At 37.2% G+C, this 20,051-nt stretch overlaps 1 protein-coding gene across 3 annotated transcripts; it reads left to right on the forward strand.

Moving 5' to 3' along the window:
* The first annotated feature begins 366 nt into the window (after positions 1 to 366).
* Positions 367 to 19,936, forward strand: LOC108089534 (facilitated trehalose transporter Tret1-2 homolog). 3 transcript variants are annotated; one of them, XM_017187870.2, is made up of 5 exons: positions 367 to 697; positions 9,104 to 9,141; positions 16,877 to 17,497; positions 17,828 to 18,079; positions 18,506 to 19,936. In XM_017187870.2, the coding sequence occupies exons 3-5, from the start codon at positions 16,901 to 16,903 to the stop codon at positions 19,079 to 19,081; spliced, it is 1,425 nt and encodes a 474-aa protein (XP_017043359.1). In that variant the 5' UTR covers positions 367 to 697; positions 9,104 to 9,141; positions 16,877 to 16,900; the 3' UTR covers positions 19,082 to 19,936. The 3 variants fall into 3 exon arrangements, with proteins under 3 accessions (XP_017043359.1, XP_017043358.1, XP_017043360.1); XM_017187869.2 differs by lacking the exons at positions 367 to 697; positions 9,104 to 9,141 and adding an exon at positions 11,948 to 12,606; XM_017187871.2 differs by lacking the exons at positions 367 to 697; positions 9,104 to 9,141 and adding an exon at positions 16,636 to 16,662.
* The last annotated feature ends 115 nt before the right edge of the window (positions 19,937 to 20,051 follow it).

Here is a 20,051-nt window from a genome sequence, read left to right on the forward strand (position 1 = left end):
AGATGAAAAAACAGCAACAACAAAAGCAAGGCGAGATGAAAGAGAGAACAAGAACTTGAGCGCAAATTTCCCACATAAAAAGCAATGTACTATACTACACGGAAATAAAACAACTCGTTAATTGCATTTTCAAATGTGACCAATTTAATTAAAAAAATTATTTTAACAAAAGAAAAAAAGAAATAATGTTAAATATATTTTAAATTCAGGGTCAGCATGCCATTTATTAACTTATTTTTGTGTATTAATATATCGCTAGTATAGATTTAAGAATTATGTATCTCAGTGTATCGATGTGTTCGAGCGCTTTTCTGCCGCTCTGCCTCGACCGACGTCGACGTCGACGAGGGAGGCCCGTCTCTATCAACGCTATCATTCGGTTTTGCGAATTCGAGGCGGGCGGTTCTGTTCCAAAACCCCGCAGGAAGATTCCATTGGAATAAATCAGTGAATTTTCGTACATGTCCAAGTAACGGTGCCCCTCCAGCGTGTGTTTTTGTGCGTGTATGTGAACTGTAATTTTGTCTGCCGCTGTATATTTTAATATAATTACGTGCACTTTCTTTGTGCAAAATAAGAAACAGAAAAAAGAAGCAAACCTCCTTTACCGCTCTCTCAAAGGACAATTCAAGTTCACGAGTTCGTGTGGGAAGCTGCGAAGGCAACAACACAGCCCGTGAATCAGTTTTTTCGGCGGGTAAGTTTGAGTTCCACCCGGCTTTTTAAATACAGTTTGAAATTCACCGACCTTTTCAAATAGCGAAACATAACACAAAAATATATGGGTGATTCCATATCAGATTTACAGTCGATATCGGGAAATTCGATGAGATATTTTTTTCATGCTCTTTATCGAAAATAAATCGACACGTATTTTTTTATATGGCTCAGAAAATTTTTTTGACAAAGTTATGATTTTTTGAATTTTTGATGAACTGCCCTTTTTTGATGACAGTCGCGTTTTCCAGCCCCAATAACTCGAAAACCGTACGTCGCAGAAAAAAATGAATAGGAAGTAAAAATTTCATCCTTCCTTCTTCTTTGCAAAACTTTCATGAAAAAATTTTTTTAAACAATTTTTCACCACAAAAAGTTCAAATGTTTATAACAAATTCATTTTTCTCCAACTTGGACATTTGTTTTTTTTTTTTCTTTCACAGTAAATCCTTCAAATTCTTCTGATGAACATACTAAAATTTCAGAATGGTATCAAAATTAGTTTTTGAGTTATAGAATTAAATAGCATTAAAAATTCATTTTATTGACCCTTACTATGCGCGCGCGAAGCGAATTGACGCTCGTTAGAGTCGTTGGTCGGCGCACGCCCTGAGACCGAGCGCGCGGACCGTGCATGATAATCTTTAAAATTCTATAACTCAAAAACTAATTTTGATACCATTCTGAAATTTTAGTATGTTCATCAGAAGAATTTGAAGGATTTACTGTGAAAGAAAAAAAAAAATCAAAAATGTCCAAGTTGGAGAAAAATGAATTTGTTATAAACATTTGAACTTTTTGTGGTGAAAAATTGTTTAAAAAAAATTTTTTCATGAAAGTTTTGCAAAGAAGAAGGAAGGATGAAATTTTTACTTCCTATTCATTTTTTTTCTGCGACGTACGGTTTTCGAGTTATTGGGGCTGGAAAACGCGACTGTCATCAAAAAAAGGGCAGTTCATCAAAAATTCAAAAAATCATAACTTTTACAAAAAAATTTTCTGAGCCATATAAAAAAATACGTGTCGATTTATTTTTGATAAAGAGCATGAAAAAAATATCTCATCGAATTTCCCGATATCGACTGTAAATCTGATATGGAATCACCCATATATAGTACATATACGAAAACGGCGGGCTGAGTGATAAATAACCGGGTGAAGAAAAAAAGAAAATTATTTAACAACAAATAGAGGAATTCGAATCCAACTTGAATTTATTTTTTTGTCCAAAAGCATATTAATGTGAAAACCGTGTCAGAAAGGCATTTTTATATTATGAACAATTTTTTAAGGTTTGAAAACATTTGGATTTTATTCTCTAAAATTAGACGACGCTCATGTGACTTTGTTTGCTTTAAAATATTATATCATATTCTACATTTTTGCAATAAACATTTAAAGTTTGCAGTTTTTGAATTTCTTGAAAACATTTTTTTTTTTTTAACCAAAGGAAATATTCAAATTTTAACATATTTAAATGGCTAGGCGCCATAAGTATTATTTAACTTACCAGTAATATAGAATTTACTTGTCATAGAAAATTGAAAATACAATAAGTCAGGGAGATTAACAGAAGTATAGAAAAAATACTTGAAAGTTGTTGAACATATTTTTTGCTTCTTGACGTCAAAGTTTATATTGAAAATGTTCTAATGAGCGTCAACCACAAACTAGACTATATATTTTGTTTGAACATAAATTAGCGTATACCAGATGAGGAATAAATAGTTTTCGAACAACAAATATTGAGGCAACATAAATATTGAAGACAAGCAACTATTAAATTTGACATAAATTCGTAAAAGCAAAAAAGAAGAGGTGAAAAGATTCTAAGCCGCTTTCCATGTCTACACTGTGTCAATGGGTTAAAATAAAAGAGCACTCAGACAATCAGTGCATTCACATCCAATGCAGAATGGGTGACAGTTCATAGGCAAGAGTCACGGGTTGAAGTCCTCTAGTAATACCACTTCCTCTTTTAATGTTTTGACAGCCAATAATGATTAATTCGGTGCGCTTCATGCGTTCCCGAACTAAACTGTCCATGTAAAACAGAAGGGGGAACCAGTTGTTCAGTTTTCGATGGGGAAAAGCTTTGTGCTGAGTTAAGCGTAAATTTGATGAGACACGGGAACGTGCCAAATGTCAACATGGGCTATAAACAAATTCGATTCATAAAATACGCGACTTACACACTTATTTATGGCATGATCCCACTTCGAGCTGAATTCCCGACCATAAGTTTCCCAACCGCAAAGTACTTCCAGGTATCAACCCAGCGATCTGAAAAAAACCCCCGGCAAACCTTTCTGTTTTAGTGATATTCAAAATTGGATTCTACATTAAAATAGGAAGCGACATCTAAAATTGAAAAGCAGTCACGTACTTAGGGAATTTAAGTGAAATGTTGTGCTACTCAAAATAAAAGCATTCTCCTTTTATTTAAGTTGATTTTTTCTGATTAAGTGATAGGCTGATGGAGCCACTTTGTTGCTGATAAGTAGATGGGATCGATTGCATGGGCCTTAACTTGTCGACCCTGATCCAAATAATTAAGTGTGGAAAGGAAACAATGTTTAATAGTTGTTTGTTAAATACTTAAGCATGGTTACAGATTGTTTTCCTTACAATTTGCTAAAATAAAAATGCTTTTTATTGTTTTTACTTTTATAACAATAAAGTATTTAACTAGTTATAATAGTAAAATACCCTTTTGAACAAAGTAAGCGGAAAATATTGATCAGTATTTGTTTACGCTGCACTCCCATTCCAGTAATTTTCACTTACTCAAACCCAAGCGTTGGAGTTAATTTATTTGCATTTTTACGAGCCAGTTGCTCATCCACTAAACTCACATTAAGCGATTGCATAAAGCAAAACCAAACCCAATTAAGTCGGTCTAGTTCAAGGGCAAAAAAAACTTACAGCTAAACTATCTAGCGACTAAAACGGGGATTTCTTTTCGGTAAAATGGAGATGCTATCCCAAAATGACAGATTTAATTTGCATAGTGAAAATTGGCTGGGGATTCGAGATTTTCCCCAGCCACAAACAAAACAAACCAGTAACGGGAAAAATTAACATCACGTGTCGCGACAGGTAATTGACAAGGGGGCGGAGTGGGCGGTTTGTAATTCAATCGAATCATTGTGACGTCAGGGAACTGGGGCGGTTCACCTGCGAAATGTAAACAAACTGCAGTGACCCACACATAGATACGATTACAAGATACAGATACGTTCCAGTGCCCTTGGCCATGTTGACTCATTTGTGTGATTGGCTTTTAATCAATGAAAGGTGTCGGCAATTATTTGCATAACGAAAGTGAAATACAACATTTCTCTGTCAAGTTCAAAACCTCCTAATTTTCTATAATCTCACATATATCCTAATCTTTTCTTCCAACTTGAAAATATAAGCTAAAAATAGTGCGTAAGAATTTTGTGACGTCAAGTTGGGAAATCAAAGGCGCATAAAAAGTTGGCGACACCCACACAATTGCTGGGGAAAATGAGAAATATTTTCCTGCATCCAAACAAGAAGACAAATTCTCAGTAGAGAGGAAATGCTGGGGCATTTATTGCTACAAATATTTTTAGACTGCTGGCTGGTATATGTATCAATATATAATATAAGCAAGATTTCCAATTCATAAAATACCATTTACATATTAAAAACCAAGCCCCTTGTTGATAGATAGGAATTCGGATGCTATACTCTTCAAAAGTTGAAAGAGTTCATAATTTTTATGAGTTTTTAATTTTACAACTTTGACACGTTTTTTATGTAGTTCAGCTCAATGATCTCGGTTGTATTGCATATAAGTGAAATTCCGTTCACGTTTTAAAAATTAAAATCAACCTTAAGTATGAATGAAAAAGCCATCCGCATTTAATGCATACATTTGTGAAGAGTATTTTTAAGTGGATCTTATTTACCTGCTAATTGCACTGCCCGAACTTTATAAATGGAATTTCTGGTTTGTTTATGTTTTTAATAAGCTTGACAATAACAACGTGTAAATTATTATATTTTCCTGTAACATCACGTGTTAGTATTTAAGTTATTCGCACTTTATGCCCTTTTAAATCTTTACATAATTCTAGTTCCTCTTTTTTCTGTTGTTCCATCTACGGAAGTTCGGGGCTTTCCGTGAATTCTGTGGGAATACTAATTAGATCTCAGCCAGACTCGTCACGTCAACAAATAATTTTTACACCCCTTCATCTAAAAGTAATCCCCACAAAAAACAATCAGTCAATCAGGTGCATTGACGTTGACGGCTGCCTTTCAATTCACTTTTTTTTTATGGGGCTGCCGGGTTACGCGTTGATATATATCAGATTACCTATACTATTTGGTTCACTATTAAGCAAACGGAAATGGATCATTAAATGTGAGATTAGCGGGTGCAAAAATAAGTGCAAATGTGAAATGCTAATATCCCGTTATAAATGTCACTTAAACTTTGAGCAAAGCAAGTAATTTTTCGCCTAATCTATATGGAAATCAATCATAGAAACGTTTCTGAAATAAAAGAAAACTTGTCACAAAATACTTATAATATTCGATGTTAATATCTTTTTACATCTTTAACGTTTTTGCCAATCACCGTTTCTGTTTAAAAAACTTACATAATTTCAAGCTGTCCGCGTACTCCGAGTAATAATGAATGTTACATTCATTTGGAAAGTATTTATAAATTTACATCTGTTTTCTTAAAGACTTCGTAACGGGGTGTCTCATTATCGCTGCAGCTAAACTTGTTTTTTTTTTTGAGTCGGTTGAAATCAAAAGATTCTTTGTTCTTTTCACATCGAATTCTAATTAATTGAACGACAGGAAATGCGGAAATCACGGATAAGTGATATTCTTAAATGAGGTTTGTTATTTTAGGGATCGATTTAATTCGGTTTTGAAAATTTTAGCTTGGAGACAAATGTACATCAAAACAAAACTATTATGTTTAACCTTGGACTGAGGTTCATTGTGATTAACAGATGGACGAGTCGGAGGCGTGAAATATTATATAAAATATAAATCGTGCTGCGGAATAATTTGGCGAGCCTTCTGTGTGGTCTTAAATTCTTATCAATGTTTCCATGTGCCAATTCATTCAAAATTTTGTTTGTCGTACGACTCAAAAGTCTCTTATTTGCTTAGTTTCTTATTCTTCTTATCAAGAAACAAAAAAACACATGACATACTATCAAAGTAAATTCCATCCACGAGCGCTAAACAGAAGATAGTAAATCAAAGAGCACGTCTATAATTTCCAAGACATTTTCAGTCATTTTTCACTTTAGCGTTATTCCAAATGAGAAAGGAAAATTACTGTCCCAGAAATTGTAACAACATGGAATTAAATAAGTGAATGAGCGGCCCACAAGTGGGGTAAATATTTGGCGGCATAATCGAAATCGTTTACTATGAATGCTATCTTGTTTATCCATCGTTAAGGTTGATAGTAACTTGTTAGATTGTGCAATTAGACAATTAATCGGGTAAACAAAAGATATATCAACGGTACTTGCGATATCCTTCACCGATAACTTGAACAGCAATACAAAACGATTGATAAGGGTTCGTTGGAATAGAGAATCCGGCTTCAGTTTTGAAACTCGATACGATAATGACACAAATTAGGCCACTTTATTCGAGTGCGCGTTGTAAACGACAAAGCTGAAGTGTAAATATGTGTGATAAGGGCTAATGTGACTAAAGTGTGCTAATATTGTATGGAAATCCAATAAAATACTTGTGGGACACATTAAATCTAATGAGGATCTCTGGCGCCTTATCAACTAGTATTTGAGTTGAGTATTAATCAACAGCAGCGGCTACCGTAGAACGCCTTATCAACAGTGGCACTTGGGATTACTCGGACCTTGGGACTGGGAATCGCAATCGGTAGAGCTTTTAACATTTTCCAGCCACTAGGATCCCAGCACAAACAGTCGGCGAACGAGATGAAAATGTTTACAGCCAGCTGCTGAAGTAATGTGTGCAATTATAAATTAATAATGTGCATTTATTGAAATCGCCTGGGGACCAGACATCGTCGTTCGCACTTGGACTGATAAACCCAGTGAACTGCCGGCGAATGCACTCGCCACTCCCACCGACAAATGATTGACCTTCCCGCCATCTTTTGGGGCTCGTCCCCAAGATCCAGCCTGCGTCAATGCGAGCCCACCACACCACAGCAAACCCCCTATAAATAACAATCAAATCAACAACTGGACACGAGATTATGTCAACAGCAGCTAAAAAATAGGAGCACTTCGGGCGATTACCGCACCGTATTGCGGCGCCTCATTACGCAAATCAATGGCAAAGACTTTGAACTTGTACCGGCCAAGAACATAGCTCATTGACCAGCCTGCGCAACTTCACGGTTGATCAACGGCCAACTTGGATTAGCAATAGTTTAATAGAACGTCCATGGGGCAATCCAATTCTTAAGCCACAAAGTAGCCTCACGCTTATTGCCATTGAGTCGTTTTCTATAGAGGGACTATCGCTGTTCACAATTCGCCAAATGGCGGGAGAACTGTTGCTGCTTTCAATGGAGTTCAAAGATTGAGTATGGGGATTTTTTGAAGTAATCACAACAATTGATAACAACAATCGTGGAGAATGCAGCGAAAGTGATAATCTTTAGCTTGGGGGTATATTCAAGTACTTTAAATAATCAAAACCGGAGGTTTTAACTTTCCTTATTTATTTTTTAATGCCAGAATATATATGAATCAAGCCTGATAAATAGATCGAGTACTAACTAAAATCCTATTATATTTGTATTGTAATATCTATTTGCTATTACTCACCCCCAGTATTGCGATATCCGAAACTAAACTGTCAAATCTTATCGCGTTAAGCTATATCTTTGGTATGACTTTCATCGCAATGGTTTTTTTTTTTATCTGAGCGCAAGCAGATCATAAAGATTTCTTTTAATCAAAGTAAAGTGCGCTCAATTGGCACTAATAAATTCCCAGCTAGGTAGACCGGCAAATGACCAGATATTTAAAATATTTTCGCTTTTTACTGAATTTAATAAGGAAATCTCTTGTTAAGGTTGCGCTGCGTGTGGTTATTACGATGATGACGATGTGGGGGTGTGTTCGGCGCCAGTTTATCATTCGAATAGGTCTTTTATATGGGGTGACTTGCCCTCTGCCATATTTATAGTTCTACGAGCTGTCAATCAAATATTTTTGGAATCGAGTACGTATAGTTCCAGGCCCCGATTACCGGATCCATAATGCACTTGACCTGCGATTTGTGGCTGCACATAAATACTTCAAAATAAAACGTAATCATATCTGGAATTGTGTGATATGGAAATCTAGTGGTTCGATGGGGTCGTAAATGACTTGGTAGCCACAAAACATCTGCGTTGACATAACTGCGATAAGGTCGCCGATAAGCCCAATTGCCGATACCGAAATGCCCCCTGGTGGAATGTGGATACAATGTCGCCACGCTGCAGCTTCATGTCTGTGCGAATTTTCATGGTGATAAGGATAAGTGATAAAAGCACCCCCCACATACCAACCTTCGGTTTTCTCTCAGCCGTCTGCCCGATTGTCTGACTCACATAAACAATTTGATCGATTGTTATAGCCGTCCAATACTTTTTGGCAATAAATTGAGAATGTATTTTGGGTCAGATAAGACTTGTACATCGAAGTGATAAAATGTACCTTGACAGATATTTATGGTTGCAGGTACTTCAAAGTTTATCAGGGAAATTGGGGGAATCATTTTAAGTCATTCATTATTTATTATTTAAACAAATCTTAATGATATATATTGTTTATTGTTAAAATTTTAATTCCATTCTTATTCTTAACATTCCAGTAGTTTATGTTTTACATAAATTAGGTGCTGAGCTAAATTTACGTTTATCATAAAAAACAACTGAGAAAGAAACAACTGTTTTAAGAATTTGTTTATTTACTGAACGTTGATCTTCTATTGTTTCACATTCATTTATACAGTTTGAGTCCCCCCTTTTCAAATCTACAGTTTGACAGCAATTGTTACAAGTTGAAATATAGGAATAAAGCTTTGCGTTAAGGAAAGCTTATAAACTTTTTGTCCGTTAGTAAATAAATTTTTGAAACTTATTAAGATTAAATAATAATCAAACTTAAAAGATACATTTGAATTATAAATTAAAGTAACAAAATTATTTGATGGGTTTTTAATTTAGATAATATTGAAGCCGTTGCGCTTATAAAAAATGCAATCCGACAATAACCGCGAAGCTTTATAATCATATAAATTAAGATGCTAAATTATTACATATTTTGTTATTTATTTTTATATTTATATTTTTAACCTCCTTCTCACTGGAAATTACCATTTTTTATTGCAGGAATTTCACTTTTTATTCGCAATCTGTGATCATAAACTGTAAGTAAACAAAGAGCTTTAAATTACCATTAAAATAAACAAGATTTTTCTTCATTGTAAGCAAGGCATTAACATAATATTGTGATTTTTATATACTGAAAAATATATTTAAGCTTGCCCCAAATATAAAAGTATCATAAAGTGCAGAGATTTTCGAATAAATTTCATCAGCTTTCCAGGAAATTGCATGTTTTTGCACACATTTTGGCCAAGACCATGACGCCCGCACTTGTGGCCAAAATGTATCCAGATACGTTCACCTTGAGGACGTTGCCGAGGACGAATTATTGATTTTGGGCCCTGCTAGCGGGTGGTGGACAAGAATTTAACGAATTGGGAGCTATTTACATCATGTTGGCCCTGTCACAAGTTCAAATGTAGGTCGTGGATAAGAAAAAAAACAATGCAATGGATTTGACTTGTGGGCGATTATGGTGGGTCAGCAGAAATATTTGGTGGCTGCACTTGAACCAACGGCCAAATCGCGTGATTTTCGTGGGCCAACAGCAAGCAAAGCAACTGCAGAGAAAATAAATAAAATATTTACATTTATCCGCTGACAAACAGACGTAAAAATGTTTTGTACACACTTATATACATAGTTCTTTGCATGCGAGAGGCTCGTTCTGCGCCATTTCTGATTGGCTGAGATTTTTGGGGCTTGGCTTCTGTGACGTCACACGGCGCACGCCCCTCTAAAAAACGTTGTATCTATCAGATACATGGCTGCGTGACGTAGCTGCTGACGTAGTAGAACTCGCACACTTACACTTAACCAATCTCAGAGCCTATGTCAACTTGGCCCAGTGCTAATGAGCTTTCTGTTGCATAATGTTGGTTTTTTATCAGTTTTTGTGGACTTGTTTCGCCCTTTTGGCCTTTTCCCCGTGTAATTAGTATGTACATGTACACCGAGCATTGCGTGTTCCGGGTGTAGATACAGATACTTTCGTAGATGCAGATACATTTGTGTATCTATGCGAACGCTTTCGCAGCAGGTGAGCCTGCTTTTAGGCGCTCTGCGAGCCTGTTCCAAGCGTGGAGCGTGCCAAATGTTTGGTTGTATTTCCAGTCCCGCAAGTGCTGCGTTAACGCCCCCGGGTCGGTGGGGGGTTAACGAGAGGGGGCAAGGTTAAGGGTGTTTGAAAAGCGTGTACACAAAAAGATAACGGGGCTGCGTTAGAACACGCTCACAATGGCAAAGTTTTGAAGAACATACAGTGAGAAAAATCTGCTATTAATAATAAATTAATATTTTTCAAATACTTGGTTAGCAATAAAATTAGGTTTCCTTTTTTGATTATTTTAATTAAAAGTTCCTTAACAAAGCATTGTAAAATTTTATAATAAATGCATTCCTGTGTATAAACATTTTAAAGTGCATTAATATTGTTTTAATTTAACCGCATGTATGAATAAATTACAAAACAATTTGAATCCGTAAGGGGTCTTAATAAAAATACCTTTCGATAAAAAGTAATTTCACGTGCTTACTAATAAGGCATTTGTATGCACCGAATTACCATAAATTCCAAGACATTTTTCGATATTAAATGCGTATTCTCATTATCTGACCCATTTATAGCTTTGTGAAGTGTTATGTTTGCTTATTGAAAAGTCTCAGAGCGTTGAAATGCTCATTTTCATACCCTTTGTGCCACCGTAAGAGGCAACCCATTATGCTCAGTGGCAGCCGCATTTTCTGGCCGCACAACAAACGTGATCCATTGAACGTACTGCCAGCTAGGCAAATAGTACTCCTCGCCTGGCAAATGGAATTTGAAATGATAATGGAATTTTCTACAACACGAACAAGCAGAAAGATATCTAAGAATATCTATAGACCATGTTACCCCCTGTTCCAAAAGTGAAGCGAATGCGTTTGTTCGACCGCCTTTAATTCTGTACAATCTTTCTGTGCATACGGAAGTGCAGTAAACACACAAATGACACATGGTGAACTATATAGTATAGGTGGATATTAATTTCCTTTTTATTACAGTTCTGCGAGATAATAAAGAAATTGATTGTGTTGTTAATCTGATCGAATTATAAACAAACACAAGAGATACAGAAATCGACGTAGTAACTTATACATTTGCATATGTAAATAACGGTTACTTTAATTAAAACTTTTTTTTTTAATACATTAAAATTAAATAGACATTTTAAATGTGCTATTAAATACATATTTTTAAAAATAGTTAAGCCAAACATGTAATCATTTTTGTATCGGTTTGGTGTTGTTAATATTACTCAAAGGCTTCTCAACTAAAATAAATTAAGAAATGTTTCTAAAATTTTCCCTTGCAAGGCTTCATTCATTGCGAAGGGCATTCGGTGAATTTACAGATCAATTTGAAACTCGTAAATTTGCATTGCCTTGACTTAATGGAAGGGCAGATGCAACAAGCAGAAAGCAAAAAGCCAGGAGATGGCCTCCATGTGTTGTGCTGCAGCAAAAGTTGCATCCACATTCACCAGCCACCCGGTTGCATGCAATTTCAAGCAGAACCAGACGCGACGATCCGAAATATAAATCTGAGCAGCAGAGACGCCTGCAATTCCAGTTTGGATTTTGCCGCCAAGAGTCAATAGCCTCGTATGGATATACGGTATGGTATGGTCTTCACCCCCGTTACCCATCCAATGGCCATGGTCGCTGCTGAGCGGGACCAGTTTCCCGCTGCCCAAGAGAGCGAGAAAGAGCAGCGACGACGAGAATTGGGAGAATTCGGGGAGCTGGGAGAGAGCGGCATATCCACATAGAGCCCGGCGGAGGCCTTTTTATTGTTTGGCGCGCCATTTGCTATCCGACATTCGTCCCGTGCGGTTTAAGATACAGAGCTACTCGTGTCCCCAAGATATATGCGCGAGTGCCACTGAAAGCTGTGTGAAATCGAGGAACTCAACCGATACATATCCAAAAAGAAATAAATATATATCACTGAAATACTCATATACCATATCAAGTATTTTATTGTTGGCTAATTAGGAGTGCAAAAAAGAAATTTTTTGGCCAGCAACATGTTTGCCCGTTGAAGCGCATGCGCCTTAAAGTATTCTATGCTACGTGGGTGGTCGACGTGTTAAAGGACACAAACTCAAGTTAAAGGACATTTCCCAGACGTCCTCGTATTATTCAACACATTTTTAAACGCCAGCTAAGGTGCAGTGAAAAGTGGCAAGAGCGGTTAAGAATTAACCGGATAATCACCGAAGAATATAGAAAAACATATCCCCATCGTAACTCTGTAGCCCAACCGAAGTTTACATAATCCCGTCGATATGTCCACCGCGTCGTCGAGCAACTCCAGTGGCGAGGAGGCCAAGAAGCCCGGCTCCAACAATGAGGAGAGCTCCCACCTGCTGGAATCCGCCGAGAATGGGGCCAAATACGGCTCCAGACAAGCAATTAAAATCGTAAAGGCCGGCGATAATGGACGCACCAACTCCACCCCACATGTACGCAAAAATTCGCATATTTCCATAGATATAAACACTGAGAATAATGAAAAGTATAATGATTTAAAAAACCCAAATTTGCTAAGGAACTATTCCATTAAATTTACTTTAAAAGGCATGATAAGATTATTTCCATATTATTTTCGAGAACAATATTTTCAAATATTCCCAAACACTTATCTTATTTCTTATTGTGTTGATTTCAGTTAAGTTAATTTAGGTTGCCCAGCTGGCTAGCCAAGTAAATGCTTCTTTTGATGTTGACCTTGGTAGAAGCCACGGCGAAAGTCCAATTAACGCAGTGTGAAATAAGGAAAAACGACACACTAAACCAAATTTCAAGCACCACAATCTACAGATACTCTAGCTATAATAAATATTAAAAATACTGGTCTTCTGAAAGGTTAGGGAATTGAAAAGCATCTCTTTATTTCAGATTGTTTGTCCAAAAAAGTAAACAATCTATTTTGTTGGTATAGTAAATGCGTAGATGAAGCCGGAAAGATTTTGCCGCAAAAAAGATACGAGATATAAATAGTTTACCAGGCAATTATCAAGCCGAAATGAGTTTTTTTTTCACTCCAAATGCTATCTCTATCAACCAAACACGAACAGCAAAATTAGAGTATAATTTCACATGGTTTTTCTGTCTGAACGAGTTCAAATACCTTTCAAACATCATTTCCGCTTTACATAATTTAAGCGATAAGCACTTATGTACAACACAACAATGATGGCTTTTATCGTAAATATTGTTGCTATTACTAAGTCCACATTGATGGATCGCAGGGCTTATCAACAATTATAAACTTAATCAGCGTTCGAACCGATGTGGAAACTTTCTATTTATATCGGTTTTTATGTTGGACAAGGTCACAAAAGCAGACAAATGAATATGAAACACAAATCATTATGAATAGGAAAATCATTTTGAAAAGCAAAGACAAATATGATAAGTGAGCACTTGAAAAATAGGGGCGTACCTTTGTTTTCCACAAGAGACAAAATTATTTATAACAACAAGCATGATACGGATTTGTTGTGGAACAAAGCCACAAATAAATGATAATTTCACCAGACAAATTCAATTGAAACTCGTTCCACGGACTGCACAAAATGACTCAACATTTTGTGGGTGTTTACTTTAGTAAAAATGTAGTAAAAATAAAACATTTAGGCATTAACCGTGCCACCCCTTCAAAACCATTAAAAATTCTGCCTCTAAATACGGACACTGAAACACGCACGACAACAACATGATTTTATGACCAACATTTGGATACATTTTAAAATGCGACCCACAAAATTATGGAAACTCGACCAGTTCGGTAACATAATGTGACACATTTTTCGAATATCAATGAGTTGCCCAAAATGGTTCGTTATATAGTTTATGAAGCCATCAAGTTGTTTTCACTTTCATTGTGCCACCGAATTAAGCCATTTCTGTTCGCAAATTTGCATGGATTTAATTTTTAGTCTTTTAATTACCAAATTGAAGATTTTATAACATTTTTGCTTAGGGATTTCCAATTGAAACATATCTTAAGAAACTGGATTTTGGATTTTCTGAAAATCCCCAATCGAAATTTTTCCCATTGTATCATATGCATAAAATGTTCTTTAGAATCCCGTCACAGAATTTTTCGAATTCCCCTTATGCAAATGTGATTGCTTATAGACCGGGATTATTGTACATAAATTAACCTAAACCACTAAATAGTTATGAACTATTTGTGCGGAATTAGCTTATGCTATGCCTTTAGTGAACCAGTTTAGTGGAATGCCGCGGGGTATATAAAATTACCACGCTTATGACGCGCACTGTTGCGCCAGTGACATTGAAACGAACTTGGACCTCCGCTCACGCAGTTGTCATCTTTGGGGGTGGGGGCGGGGTGTTTAGCACCCGAAAGTCGGGGACTCGGATTCCTAGAGCCGCCTTTTAACTGGCAGTAATGCTAAATTTAGATACAGAACGACAGGCAACCGAATGGATTGACCACATTACCCACAGACGGCACTCAAACGGATTGAGGCGCACAATCGGGAGACAGATATCGATTTCAGACGTTTCAGACGCGATTTCGAACGCTTCGTTTACTCTCGACTGGCAATCCGGAGGTGTGTCCGTCCCCACGACCCCAGTTAAAACGACAGTTAATATGTGGGCGTATACACGCCCTGTTCTGCAGCACATGATGGCCTTCTCCTTTTTCCAGCTGCAAATCCCGCCTTGCATTTTCACGGAAGTGATTTGTTCTCTACTCCTTCGGTTCGCGTGGGCCGAGATTGGCAATGGCACTTTGAGTGGGTTTATGCGAGTGGGCGGCAACACATGGGTGGAAAGTCAAGTAAATCAAGTAACAGGCGAGGAGAAAATGGCCATAAATTAACCATATGCTGCATGCGAAGTGGCTTTTATGCCGGTTTCTAAAGATATGAAAAATATTATAACCCAATCCTATTAGACTCGTACATATATGCTTAGACTTTAAGTAACTTAGGAATATAAGGTTCACTAATATTTTTATTCAGCAAAAAGAGGTTTAAAAAATAGTTTAATTTTTTTTAATGTCGATTAAGGACCGGCCCTCTTTTTATTCGAAAAAAAATGCTTTATGACGTGCAATAATTGAAATAATAACATAGCCAAATCAGTTTTCATAAAAACTTTGCCAGCCAACCGACTGTTAAATTCCGCATTTTAGTGTTAACTATTCTTTTTGGTCATTTACAACAGTCCTGTTTAGTTAACATATTACCATTAAATAAACTAAACCTTTCCACTATCATATTGTCTAGGCCTTCTTGGCAAAGGTCAAGATTAATCAATAACAAGCCTGCCATTCAGTAAAAAAAATGGCACACACCCCTTTTTTGTGCACACGAGTCGCATTTCATAAAGTTCTGTGTACAAACATAAAAATATATTTGAAAAAGCTTTCGATAAACAAAAGCTTAGATATTGTTGTTTAACTCCCCCATCTGCTTTGCTAATGTACGCTTTCGTAGCTGGAATTTGGCGATTTACTGATTAGGCACGCGATAACCTTAAATACCGAATTTAAAGTAATTTATGGCCCAACGAACGGAAGTCAATGAGTGTGTCTACCAAGGTGGCCAAATAAAGTTAATTGGTGCTGCTTGACTGATCCTTGACACCTTGGGGAGGTATTAGGGAAAATTTATGTCTTTAAATAGAATAGAATCCAAAAAGAGAGGTAAATGTTCTTGGTATATTTTGGGGAATGTATAATAATATTCTAAAATAAAGAAAAGATAATGCAAGATTTTTGCTTTACTTTTTAAAACTGTTATTCAAAATAATTTGAAAATTTTAGAGTTTTATAATTTATACCTTAATATATCATAACTCCCATTTGGGGAAATCCAATGCCCATGCATATATATGCATTAAGTGCTTTAATTAGGTAATAAGTGAATAAGTTCACTTAATCTCAACCTTATCTAAAAAGCTTTATTGGGTTATGTTTATAAGTCCAAGAAGTTTCATTGATCAAGTGCCGGCCTCAAGTGGAAACGCATGAACATAATTATAGTACTTTACCGCTCAATTTTATAATAATTCGCGTATGGGACTTCTCACTGTCTAAAGTTATTGATCACGCGGCATCCCCAACTTGAAATACTTTGGAGTCTTAAGGGATTTGCTTGTCCGATACATGATGTTCCGAACCACACGGCGTATGAATGATATCGGGCAGCGAGTATGCGAGAACTTGGTTCGATTCGGGGGCGACTTCTGTTTATGTGTCCGGCATAATGAAATAATGAAGTACTTGAGCACAATCGGAACGAGGAGAGCATAACCACCGAATTTTTTCCGGGAGAGTGCAATAAATATGGGTGCACGGTTGTTCGACGAAGTGCCCACAATCGGGCCGCCAATAAATATCCTAATCACTGGGCGGGGGGTTCGGACCTTATCTCGACCCAAGGCGTGATAATACTTGTAGGCAGCTAATAGCTGGCCCTCAGTCTAATTCAGTTGGCCATAGCAGAACGATCTAATTAATAGTGATCTTGCGATAGGTAAATTCTAAAAAAAACTATACAGAAAAGGATCCAAACTATTTTTCACTTTACTTGGACTGAAAACTTTACTTGAACCGAATATTTCTTTTATTTGTGTGTTTTGTAATTTTATAAAATTTGAAAATAAATGTTTAAAAATAAAGTGATTTAAAAATGATTTAATTTTAAATTTAGAGAAACTAACTTAAACAAATTGAAATTTTGTTTGCAGGATCAGGAGAATCTACTCGGCAACATGGTGCACACCTCGACGTCAAACAACTCGAAGAAACTGCCACAAATCGTGGCAGCGTTGGCAGCAGCTGGAGGAGCCTTTGCCTGCGGTACTTTGTTGGGTTGGACATCCCCGGCCCAAACGGCGATCGTGGATGATCACAAGGGATACGATTTCGATGTGGATAAGACCCAGTTCTCATGGGTGGGATCTGCAATGACCTTGGGTGCCGCCTGTGTGTGCATTCCCATTGGAATCCTTATCAATCTGATTGGACGCAAGTGGACCATGATGTTCCTTGTCCTGCCCTTCGTCATTGGTTGGGCCATGCTCATCTGGGCGGCGAACGTGGGAATGCTGTATGCCTCGCGTTTCATCCTTGGTATTTCCGGAGGTGCTTTCTGCGTGACCGCACCCATGTACACGGGTGAGATCGCTGAGAAGGATATTCGCGGAACACTGGGCAGCTTCTTCCAGCTGATGATAACCATTGGTATCCTGTTCGTGTACGCCATTGGAGCTGGCTTGGACATCTTCTGGGTGAGCGTTGTCTGCGGCATTCTGCCCCTCATCTTTGGAGTCATATTTTTCTTCATGCCGGAATCGCCTACCTACTTGGTAAGTCCACCAATCTAACTTAAATGCACATTTTGTTTCTATTGCAAACCCACTAAATTAGATTGAAATTGCAAAACATTCTTGTTGATCAAGTATATATATCCATGATATGAAAACAACCTATGAAAAATTTAATGACGTCTCTAAAAAGACTGGAAAAATACTTTAAGTAAATGTAATCTGCCAGTCAATCAATAATATATCTTGAAAAATTCCAACTAGTATATAGTATCTAAAAGATATGAAAAGCACCACGAGTTTGCCATCAAAATCGCGAATCCCCTCTGAAGTGTAGTCCAACGTGTCTAATTTCCAAATCCCCGTCGACAGGTTTCCAAAGATCGGTCGGAGAGCGCCATCAAGTCCATTCAATGGCTGCGTGGCAAGGAGTACGACTATGAGCCGGAGCTGGCGGAACTGCGTGAAACCGATCGGGAAACCCAGGCGAACAAGGTCAACGTATGGGCTGCTCTCAACCGTCCCGTCACCCGAAAGGCTTTGGCCATCAGCATGGGTCTTATGTTCTTCCAGCAGGTTTGCGGCATCAACGCTGTTATTTTCTACTCGTCGAGAATCTTTGAGGTGAGTGATGGATTGATTTGTTCTGAAAAAGGATGGTATTACCTATGAGAAATCTTATTACTTCTCAAATATGACGCAGTTAAAATTAATAGATCAAATAAATTGCTATTTAAAGATTTAAAATATTTATTGATTTATTATAATATAAAATATGACCCAGTTAAAATTGATAAATCCATTTAATTGCAAATTAAAGATTTAAAAGAAAGATAAAGATTTAAAAGAAAGATAAAGATAAAAAGAAAAATTAATAAAATATAAAATATTAAAAAGTTACAATTGATAAATCAAATTAATCGCGATTTAAAGATTTAAAAGAATTATTTATTTAATATATTATAAAATATACAATATCAAATTGATTAAAAGTATGGATCTCTAGAACCCTAGTAACCTACTAAATGTACGGTATAATTTTTATTCCAGGAAGCCAATACTGGCATCGGAGCTCAGTGGGCAACGATCTTGATCGGCATCATGCAGGTGGTGGCCACTTTCGTATCCACCCTGGTGGTGGACAAGTTGGGCCGTCGCATCCTGCTGCTGGCCTCTGGAGTTTCCATGGCCGTGGCCACAACCGCCATCGGCGTGTACTTCTATCTGCAGAAACAGGACCCGGACCAGGTGACGAGCTTGGGATGGCTGCCGGTGGCCAGCTTGTGCGTCTTCATCATCATGTTCTCGATGGGCTATGGACCGGTGCCATGGCTGATGATGGGCGAGCTGTTCGCCACCGACATTAAGGGATTCGCTGGATCGCTGGCCGGAACCTCCAACTGGCTGCTGGCCTTTGTGGTGACCAAGACGTTCGAGGACTTGAACGACGGCCTGGGCATCGGCGGAACCTTCTGGCTCTTTGCCGGTCTGACGGTTGTGGGAGTGATCTTTGTTTTCTTCGCCGTCCCAGAGACGAAGGGCAAGAGTCTCAACGAGATCCAGCAGGAGCTGGCTGGCAACCGATCGAACCCACCAGCCATCCCCGCCAACGGAGCGGAGAAGTAAGCGGCGGCAATTATCGCTCGAGGAGCCCAAATCGCAAACCGGAAGCCGAAATTCGGACCGGAAATCACTGTTAACTCGCTGTTAATTTATGTTTGATTTAGGTTCGCGTTAGGCACAAGACCCGTTGCGTTTTCGATGGATGAATTTGTTTATAGAATTTAATATTCGTTTAGATTTTCGGTTAGGCATAGCGAGAGATTCAGATTGTAAAGATGAAGATGAGGAAAATTGCAGCAAACTATAACTAAGAGCGAAGACTGAAGGTCAACTGCAGAAAAGCCGCGAGAAATGTTAAGCCACTGTTAACGCACTGTTAACCGGCCTGCTTTTGCAGCCATAGAAAAGACAACAGCAATGTAAGAAAAACATATATACCTATATATATATATATATCCATATAATGTATGTATGCTTATTTAGTGTTATTCATTCAATCAACGAATTCTGTTTTACAAAATTTTAAGGCATATTTGCATTTGTTCAGGTTTTAAAAGTGTTTGCAAGCATTTGTTCGATAATTCTTAATCTATATGTACTATATGTATGTCTATGTATATGATCTATATAGCTGGATCTGTTTGTGTCTAAACTTCAAAGAGCATTCAGTCGATTCACTTAGCATAGCCGTTTACGTTGTAAGCCACGCCTATTGCCAATTTATTTATTTACTCCGATTTAGCGAGGTGTTTTTATTTTATATAATAAATCTGAAATTTACACCATAATTTTAATATTTTTACAACCGATATTTGAGTTTATATTCGCTGAAAGCTATAAGAAAACCCCCCGTCTATCATTGTTAAACTTGCATATAGTATTTACGAAAAATAAAACTACCGATACAAGTCAAAAATATATCAATATATTTAATATGTTGTAAAAAATCATGTTGTTTTATTTAGCTTACCTTTTGGCTTTCCAAACTGGTATCAACTATCGAATAAAATTATTTTCGGATCGTTAAAGTTAA

Source organism: Drosophila ficusphila, unplaced genomic scaffold (genome assembly GCF_018152265.1).
Source record: "Drosophila ficusphila isolate 14025-0441.05 unplaced genomic scaffold, ASM1815226v1 contig_286, whole genome shotgun sequence".
NCBI lineage: Eukaryota > Metazoa > Arthropoda > Insecta > Diptera > Drosophilidae > Drosophila > Drosophila ficusphila.

Coding starts and splice junctions, on each gene's coding strand:
- LOC108089534 (XM_017187869.2), top strand. CDS start 12,430: ATGTCCACCGCGTCGTCGAGCAACTCCAGTGGCGAGGAGGCCAAGAAG. Junction 12,607..16,876: donor GCACCAACTCCACCCCACAT/GTACGCAAAAAT, acceptor TTTTGTTTGCAG/GATCAGGAGAATCTACTCGG. Junction 17,498..17,827: donor CGGAATCGCCTACCTACTTG/GTAAGTCCACCA, acceptor CCCCGTCGACAG/GTTTCCAAAGATCGGTCGGA.